We start from the raw sequence: 9,629 nt of genomic DNA on the forward strand, positions 1-9,629 counted from the left end.
AATAGAAGAGATGATGAGGGAGAAGAACTAGAAGAAAATAGAAGAGATGATGAGGGAGAAGAACTAGAAGAAAATAGAAGAGATGATGAAGAAGAAGAAAATAGAAGAGATGATGAGGGAGAAGAACTAGAAGAAAATAGTAGAGATGATGAGGGAGAAGAACTAGAAGAAAATAGAAGAGATGATGAAGAAGAGAGACCCACCTGTCTTCTGACGTGCACGTTGCCCTCCACCGGCATATTATAGGCACTCCTGATCAGGCTCCTGGCGATGAACAGGTAATAGACTGATATAACCGACAGAGGAATGACATAGAAGATGAGGAAGGAGGCCATGGAGTGGATTTTGGGGTGCAGTTCACCATCGTGGGGATAGGGGGCGCAGGTGATGAAGGTCTCATTGGTGCTGTGGATGCTGAACGAGCGGAGGTCTGAGAAGACAGCCTCGGGGACAGCCAGGGTCATGGAGAAGAGCCAGATTACTGCAGCCCGCAGGACGATCCTCGCCGGGGCGTTGGAGGCCTGGATGTCCATGGGCTTCACGATTGCCTTGTACCTGGAGGATGAGGAGGAGGAGGAGGAAGACGTGATCTCCTCAACTTAGGCCACCTGTTCAGAAGTATGTGTGACGTATGATTCTTGATCTCTGCTTGCCTTATACAGATGTCTTGCTAGCACTTGGGTTGTATCCTGAATGGCACCCTATTCCCTATGTGGAGCAAGGCAATATAAAGGCACCCTATTCCCTATGTGGAGCAAGGCAATATAAAGGCACCCTATTCCCTATGTGGAGCAAGGCAATATAAAGGCACCCTATTCCCTATGTGGAGCAAGGCAATATAAAGGCACCCTATTCCCTATGTGGAGCAAGGCAATATAAAGGCACCCTATTCCCTATGTGGAGCAAGGCAATATAAAGGCACCCTATTCCCTATGTGGAGCAAGGCAATATAAAGGCACCCTATTCCCTATGTGGAGCAAGGCAATATAAAGGCACCCTATTCCCTATGTGGAGCAATGCAATATAAAGGGAATAAGGTGCCCATCGGGACACAGACAGTTTTCCTCTAACCAGGTTCTATCCTTCAAAACCCGATTGTTCTCCAATCAACTCTACATTCTCCTGTTTCTCATTTTTTCTTCATATTTCAACCCCTCGGTTCCTTTTACTGTTTGGTAAAGAGCGTCATGTCTGCTAACTGAATGAATATTTTCTATTGACGTCAGACGGGACCATAAGATGTTGATTGTGCATCAACATTCATTCTATTCTATTCCTTCTATTCTATTCCTTCTATTCTATTCTATTCCTTCTATTCTATTCCGTCTATACTATTCCTTCTATTCTATTCTATTCCTTCTATTCTATTCTATTCCTTCTATTCTATTCCGTCTATACTATTCCTTCTATTCTATTCTATTCCTTCTATTCTATTCTATTCCTTCTATTCTATTCCTTCTATTCTATTCCTTCTATTCATTCTATTCTATTCCTTCTATTCTATTCCTTCTATTCTATTCATTCTATTCTATTCCTTCTATTCTATTCCTTCTATTCCATTCCTTCTATACTATTCCTTCTATTCTATTCATTATATACTATTCATTCTATTCTATTCTATTCCTTCTATTCTATTCCTTCTATTATATTCCTTCTATTCTATTCATTATATACTATTCATTCTATTCTATTCCTTCTATTCTATTCCTTCTATTCTATTCATTCTATACTATTCATTCTATTCTATTCCTTCTATTCTATTCCTTCTATTCTGTTCATTCTATTCTATTCCTTCTATTCTATTCCTTCTATTCTATTCCTTCTATACTATTCATTCTATTCTATTCCTTCTATTCTATTCCTTCTATACTATTCCTTCTATTCTATTCTATTCATTCTATTCTATTCCTTCTATTCTATTCCTTCTATTCTATTATATTCATTCTATTCTATTCCTTCTATTCCTTCTATACTATTCCTTCTATTCTATTCTATTCATTCTATTCTATTCCTTCTATTCTATTCCTTCTATTCTATTATATTCATTATATTCTATTCCTTCTATTCATTATATTCTATTCCTTCTATTCTATTCCTTCTATTCTATTCCTTCTATTGTATTCCTTCTATTCTATTCCTTCTATTCATTATATTCTATTCCTTCTATTCTATTCCTTCTATACTATTCCTTCTATTCTATTCATTATATTCTATTCCTTCTATTCTATTCCTTCTATTCTATTCATTCTATTCTATTCATTCTATTATATTCCTTCTATACTATTCCTTCTATTCTATTCCTTCTATTCTATTCCTTCTATACTATTCCTTATATTCTATTCATTCTATTCTATTCATTCTATACTATTCTTTCTATACTATTCCTTCTATTCTATTCCTTCTATACTATTCCTTCTATACTATTCCTTCTATTCTATTCCTTCTATTCTATTCCTTCTATTCTATTCCTTCTATACTATTCCTTCTATTCTATTCTATTCCTTCTATACTATTCCTTCTATTCTATTCCTTCTATTCTATTCATTCTATACTATTCCTTCTATTCTATTCTATTCCTTCTATACTATTCCTTCTATTCTATTATATTCATTATATTCTATTCCTTCTATACTATTCCTTCTATTCATTATATTCTATTCCTTCTATTCTATTCCTTCTATACTATTCCTTCTATACTATTCCTTCTATTCTATTCCTTCTATACTATTCCTTCTATTCTATTCCTTCTATACTATTCCTTCTATTATATTCTATTCATTCTATTCTATTAATTATATTCGGTTCATTCTATACTATTCCTTCTATTCTATTCCTTCTATACTATTCCTTCTATTATATTCTATTCATTATATTCTGTTCATTCTATACTATTCCTTCTATTCTATTCCTTCTATTCTATTCATTATATTCTATTCCTTCTATACTATTCCTTCTATTCTATTCATTCTATTCTATTCCTTCTATTCTATTCCTTCTATTCTATTCCTTCTATACTATTCCTTCTATTCTATTCCTTCTATACTATTCCTTCTATTCTATTCCTTCTATTCTATTCATTCTATTCTATTCCTTCTATTCTATTCATTCTATTCTATTCCTTCTATTATATTCCTTCTATTCATTCTATTCTATTCCTTCTATTCTATTCATTCTATTCTATTCCTTCTATTCTATTCCTTCTATTCTATTCCTTCTAGACTATTCCTTCTATTCTATTCCTTCTATTCTATTCATTCTATTCTATTCCTTCTATTCTATTCATTCTATTCTATTCCTTCTATTCTATTCCTTCTATTCTATTCATTCTATTCTATTCCTTCTATTCTATTCCTTCTATTCTATTCCTTCTATACTATTAATTCTATTATATTCTATTCATTCTATACTATTCATTCTATTCCCTACTATTCATTCTATTCTATTCTATTCATTCTATTCTATTCATTCTATTCTATTCCTTCTATACTATTCCTTCTATTCTATTCATTCTATTCTATTCCTTCTATTCTATTCCTTCTATACTATTCATTCTATTATATTCTATTCATTCTATACTATTCATTCTATTCTATACTATTCATTCTATTCTATTATATTCATTATATTATATTCATTCTATTCTATTCCTTCTATACTATTCCTTCTATACTATTCATTCTATTATATTATATTCATTTTATACTATTCATTCTATTATATTCTATTCATTCTATACTATTCATTCTATTCTATTCTATTCATTGTATTCTATTCCTTCTATTCTATTCATTCTATACTATTCATTCTATTATATTATATTCATTCTATACTATTCATTCTAATCTATACTATTCATTATATTCTATTATATTCATTCTATACTATTCCTTCCATTCTATTCATTTGTCGAACATCTCATTCCAAAATAATGGGCATTAATATGGAGTTGGTCCCCCTTTGCTGCTATAACAGCCTCCACTCTTCTGGGAAGGCTTTCCACTAGATGTTGGAACATTGCTGCGGGGACTTGCTTCCATTCAGTCACAAGAGCATTAGTGAGGTTGGTCGCTGATGTTGTGCGATTAGGCCTGGCTCGCAGTCGGCATTCCAATTCATCCCAAATGAGTTCGATGGGGTTGAGGTCAAGGCTCTGTGCAGGCCAGTCAAGTTTTTCCACACCGATCTCGACAAACCATTTCTGTATGGACCTTGCTTTATGCATTTGGGCATTGTCATGCTGAAACAGGAAAAGGCCTTCCCCAAACTGTTGCCACAAAGTCTGAAGCACAGAATCATCTAGAATGTCATTGTATGCTGTAGAGTTAATATTTCCCTTCACTGGAACTAAGGGGCCTAGCCCGAACCATGACAAACAGCCCCAGACCATTATTCCTCATCCACCAAACTTGACAGTTGTCACTATGCAGGGGCAGGTAGCATTTCCACTGCTCCAGAGTCCAATGGCAGCGAGCTTTACACCACTCCAGCTGACGCTTGGCATTGCGCATGTTCTTAGGCTTGTGTGCGACTCCTCGGCCATGGAAACCCATTTCAACCCAACAAACCGTTATTGTGCTGACATATCTTCCAGAGGCAGTTTGGAACTCTGTATTGAGGGTGATTTTTACGTGCTTCAGCACTCAGTGGTCCCATTCTGTGACCTTATGTGGCTTAAACTGAGCCGTTGTTGCTCCTAGACATTTCCAATTCACAATAACAGCACTTACAGTTGACCGGGGGCAGCTCTAGGTGGGCAGAAATTTGATGAACTGACTTGTTGGAAAGGTAGCATCCTATGACGGTGGTGCCACGTTGAAAGTCACTGAGCTCTTCAGTAAGGCCATGTTTGTCTATGGAGATTGCATGGCTGTGTGCTCGATTTTATACACCTGTCAGCAACGGGTGTGGCAGAAATAACCTAATCCACTTTGAAAAGGGTGTCCACGTACTCTAGTACATATAGTCCAGCTGTAGTGTTTACTCCTGCATGCCTGGAGAGTCAGGTTCCATTGAGGCAAGCTCAATCAAGCACAGATAAAGTTGATTGAAATGATCTCATAGTATTTTAACGTCGGTTTTGAAAGTATATGGTTAGGATTTAACCGGAGGAAGCGTTGGGAAGCTGGTGAGGAGAGGGGAGGTATCTGTCATTTATCAATGGATTATTATCTGCTAATGGGATCGTAGGCTAAATGAGAGACATTAGAGCAAAGACACAGAACATTGTAATAGGCTAGCTAGAGACGGTATCATTATATGGCTGCCATGGTGATGGTCAGTCTATATGATGGATGTCTTCTCGTCCCACTCCACAGTGATACACACTTTATGGCAGCGTTCCAAATGAAACCCTATTCCCTAGTGCACTACTTTTGACCAGAGCCCCGTGGATACATAGGGAAAGGGTGCCATTTGGGATGCAAACTATATCATCCCAATGAATAGGTTGGTTGTGTGGGAAGGATATAGCCTATGACCCCCCCCCCCCCCCCCCCCCCCCCCCCACAACACACAAGCACGCCCATGCATGCAAGCAAGCACCGTCACTCATTTACACATTCACTGTCACAAACACACACACGCACACACATGAAGTCGCACGCTTATACATTTCTACTCATATGTCAGATCTAATTTCTGTGACTCTAGCACATCTCATATCTCACATCAAAGTATGATCCCACTGAACCGAACGCGTAATAACGCAACAGAGTAAATCAGATTGTATTTGCATTGTCTCAGTAGCAGCATGTTCTTGACAGGTTGTACCCATACCGTTGTTTAAATTCATATTATTTCCAGCTCGATAGAGTTTAGCCGAAGAACCTCTCGCCCGCCAGAGATGCGTTCGGAGAGAATATTCGATAAGGATGGATCCCGTTTTCATCATTTTACCTAAACGACAATATGTTGAGTTTAAAGTAACTACAAGTCTACAACCATTTAACTATACAACTCTACATTAAAATACCAGATCAGTTGTCAATAGGATGTGTAGCCTATGGATAAATTGGATAACTAAACGTCCATGTTGCAATATGAGTGTAGTAGACTAAAACATAAAGGGAAGGCTATTTACCTATCAGCAGACAACGCAGTCAGGGTAAAAACAGACACTCCGACGGAGGTGAGTTGGATGAATGGTATGAGTTTACATCCAACTCTACCGAAGAGCCACTCGTCCGCGAGGTACCGACTGGCATCCACCGGCGCGCAAGTAACCAGGAGGACCAAGTCCCCGAACGCGAGACTCGACATGAAGAGGTTGGGGACATTCCGCATGGATTTAGAGGAAGACAATGTCTTGATGAGGGTTATGTTACCGATTAGTCCCACGACTATGATGACTCCATAAATGGCAGTGATGGCGATGCTGATGTAGAACATAGATTGTACCGAAGTGGCCCCTGTGTGATTACCGTGGTGCGCCCATTTGGACACATTCTGGTACAAATCAAATTCTTGTGTAATATGAAAAGGTTCTTCGAAGGACATTCTCTCAACATCCCATGACTTGTTTATAAAAGTTTAAATAAAATTCGCTTCATTTGCCTTACTGATAGTCTCCAACTGGTGCGTAGAAAAATGCATTTCCACTTTGGAGAGTTTTACTCTGACGTAATAGGCTACATTTATATTATCCGATTTGAAAGTGTTCTTTCTTAGACGTCGTGCGCGGTCTACCTATAGTCCCCAATCCCAACACTGATTGAGGTGGGGTTGTATTGACTAGACCACGCGACTTCTACTGTTCTTTAAATGCGCGTGCGCAAAATGCGCTTTTCTGTCCTCTTTCGCGCGCTGTGGGTCTGCGCTCTCTGTCAGCAGTGTCTCTCAAGAACGAAAAAAACTTTTTTTCCCTTGACAGTCTTTTTATTAATTTAATTTTAGCATTTGTTTACAATGATACAAAACACAACTGTCTAAATTAAAATGCAATACATATTGTAGTGTAGTTAGTAGTTTTGGTTTCCTGAGCTGAACTTGAACCTGCAACCTTGCAGCCACCCACTAATATAACACCACAAAATTGACCTTTCAGTCAAAGACCCCATGGGAAAATCTCAATTGAATTTCCGTGATTCCTCACATCCTTTCTCCTCTGACTTCATCCAATGGATTTTGAGAAGGAGGTGAGGAGAAAGGATGTGAGGAATCCAGAAAATGCAGTTGATTTTGTACCAAGGCTGTGGCACTACTTGAATGCACTATTATTGAGCTTATATAGACAACATATCATATGTGTGTATGATGGATTATGTATATTGATTGTGTATAATTGATTGTATATGATTGTGTATAATTTATTGTGTACAATTGAGCTCATCATCCTATCCCCAGGGACATTGGTGTTCTCACTTAGATATAAGAGCTATTGACCACTGGTGACACTGATTTCATACCAGTTGTGAGCTGGCAGCAAAAGCCTGAGAAAAGTGAAAAGTGCCTGGTGTTTTATGGAGAGGTGATAATACCCAACCATTATTTTTATTGAACCTTGTTTCATACAGGTTATACTCATTGACAAACAATCTCTTTTACTAGAGAGGGCATTAATGGTCCTAGGAAAAAATATGTTTACCCCTGTGGATGTGATGATGTTGGGGATTAATGTTTTGTGAGGGAGAGAGAGAGAGAGCGGGAGGGAGAGAGGGGGAGAGAGAGAGCGGAAGAGAGGGGGAGAGAGAGAGAGCGAGAGAGCGAGACAGGGGGAGAGGGGGAGAGAGAGAGAGCGAGAGAGAGAGAGAGAGTGAGAGAGAGAGAGAGAGAGAGAGAGAGAGAGAGAGAGAGAGCGGGCGGGAGGGAGAGACGGGAGAGAGGGGGAGAGAGAGAGCGGAAGAGAGGGGGAGAGAGAGAGAGCGAGAGAGAGAGAGAGTGAGAGAGAGAGAGAGAGAGAGAGAGAGAGCGGAGAGAGAGAGAGAGAGAGAGAGGGAGGGAGACAGGGGGAGAGAGAGAGAGAGAGAGAGAGAGAGAGAGAGAGAGAGAGAGAGACAGGAGAGAGACAGAGAGGCAGAGAGAGACAGAGAGAGAGAGAGAGACAGAGAGAGACAGAGAGAGAGAGAGAGAGAGAGAGAGAGAGAGAGAGAGAGAGAGAGAGAGAGAGAGAGAGAGAGAGAGAGAGAGAGAGAGAGAGAGATTAGAAAATAAAGTAGCATCCATCAGGACATCTACCAGACCTCCAGCTGACACAGTGACCGTCTCAAGTGTGACATCACATCTTCTCAGAATGGAAGAACTGAAAACCACAGTATGTGGTTCCTTCAAGGAGACCATGTCTTTCTCTCTCTCATCTCTTCTTTAAGCCTTTCCACTGCCCACCATTAAAAGGTAAAACCACAATCCTTATTTTGATCAAATGGGTAAACATGTACACTACCGGTCAAAAGATTTAGAAAACCTACTCATTCAAGGGTTCTTCTTTACTTGTATTATTTTCGGCAGGTAGCCTAGTGGTTAGAGCCTTGGACTTGTAGCTGAAAGGTTGAAAGATCAAATCCTCGAGCTGACGAGGTAAAAATATGTTGTTCTGCCCCTGAACAAGTCAGTTAACCCACTGTTCCTAGACCAGTTAACCCACTGTTCCTAGTCCAGTTAACCCACTGTTCCTAGACCAGTTAACCCACTGTTCCTAGACCAGTTAACCCACTGTTCCTAGACCAGTTAACCCACTGTTCCTAGACCAGTTAACCCACTGTTCCTAGACCAGTTAACCCACTGTTCCTAGACCAGTTAACCCACTGTTCCTAGACCAGTTAACCCACTGTTCCTAGACCAGTTAACCCACTGTTCCTAGACCAGTTAACCCACTGTTCCTAGGCTGTCATTGAAAATAAGAATTTGTTCTTAACAAATGCCTAGTTAAATAAAGGTAAAATAAAAATGTAATTGTAGAATAATAGTGAAGACATCAAAACTATGAAATAACACATATGGAATCATGTAGTAACCAAAAAAGTGTTACACAATCAAAATATATTTTATATTTGAGATTGGTCAATTAGCCACCCTTTGCCTCGATGCTCACTCTTGACACTCTCTCAACCAGCTTCACCTGGAATGCGTTTTCAACAGTCTTGAAGGACTTCCCACATACGCTGAGCACTTGTTGGCTGCTTTTCCTTCAGTCTGCGGTCCAACTCATCCCAAACCATCTGAATTTGGTTGATGTCGGGACATTGTGGAGGGCATCTGACGCAGCACTCCATCTCTCACCTTCTGGTCAAATAGCCCTTCCGCAGCCTGGAGGTGTGTTGGGTCATTGTCCTGTTAAAAAACAAATGATAGTCCCACTATAACCAAACCAGATGGGATGGTGTATCGTCTTCAAGTTGGAACTAAAAATCTCAAATTTCGACTCCAGACCAAAGGACAGATTTCCACCAGTCTAATGTCCATTGCTCGTGTTTCTTGGCCCAAGCAAGTCTCTTCTTCTTATTGGTGTCCTTTAGTAGTGGTTCCTTTAGTAGTGGTTCCTTTAGTAGTGGTTCCTTTAGTAGTGGTTTCTTTGCAGCAATCGACCATGAAGGCCTGATTCTGTCCTCTGAACAGTTGATGCTGAGATGTGTCTGTTACTTGAACTCTGTGAAATGTTTATTTGGGATGCAATTTCTGAGGCTGGTAACTCTAAT

General features: G+C 39.2%; 1 protein-coding gene across 1 annotated transcript in view; it reads right to left on the reverse strand.

Moving 5' to 3' along the window:
• Positions 1–6,495, reverse strand: part of LOC139402668 (gastrin-releasing peptide receptor-like) — a 10,142-nt gene extending 3,647 nt beyond the window's left edge. The window contains exons 1-2 of the mRNA XM_071146560.1: positions 6,080–6,495; positions 204–555 (exon numbers count right to left, since the gene is read on the reverse strand). Coding sequence (XP_071002661.1) covers positions 204–555; positions 6,080–6,495 — 768 coding nt within the window. The remainder of the gene's footprint in view (positions 1–203; positions 556–6,079) is intronic.
• Between the last annotated feature and the right edge of the window lie 3,134 nt (positions 6,496–9,629).

The sequence above is a fragment of the Oncorhynchus clarkii genome, unplaced genomic scaffold (assembly GCF_045791955.1).
Source record: "Oncorhynchus clarkii lewisi isolate Uvic-CL-2024 unplaced genomic scaffold, UVic_Ocla_1.0 unplaced_contig_5436_pilon_pilon, whole genome shotgun sequence".
Taxonomy (NCBI): Eukaryota; Metazoa; Chordata; class Actinopteri; order Salmoniformes; family Salmonidae; genus Oncorhynchus; species Oncorhynchus clarkii.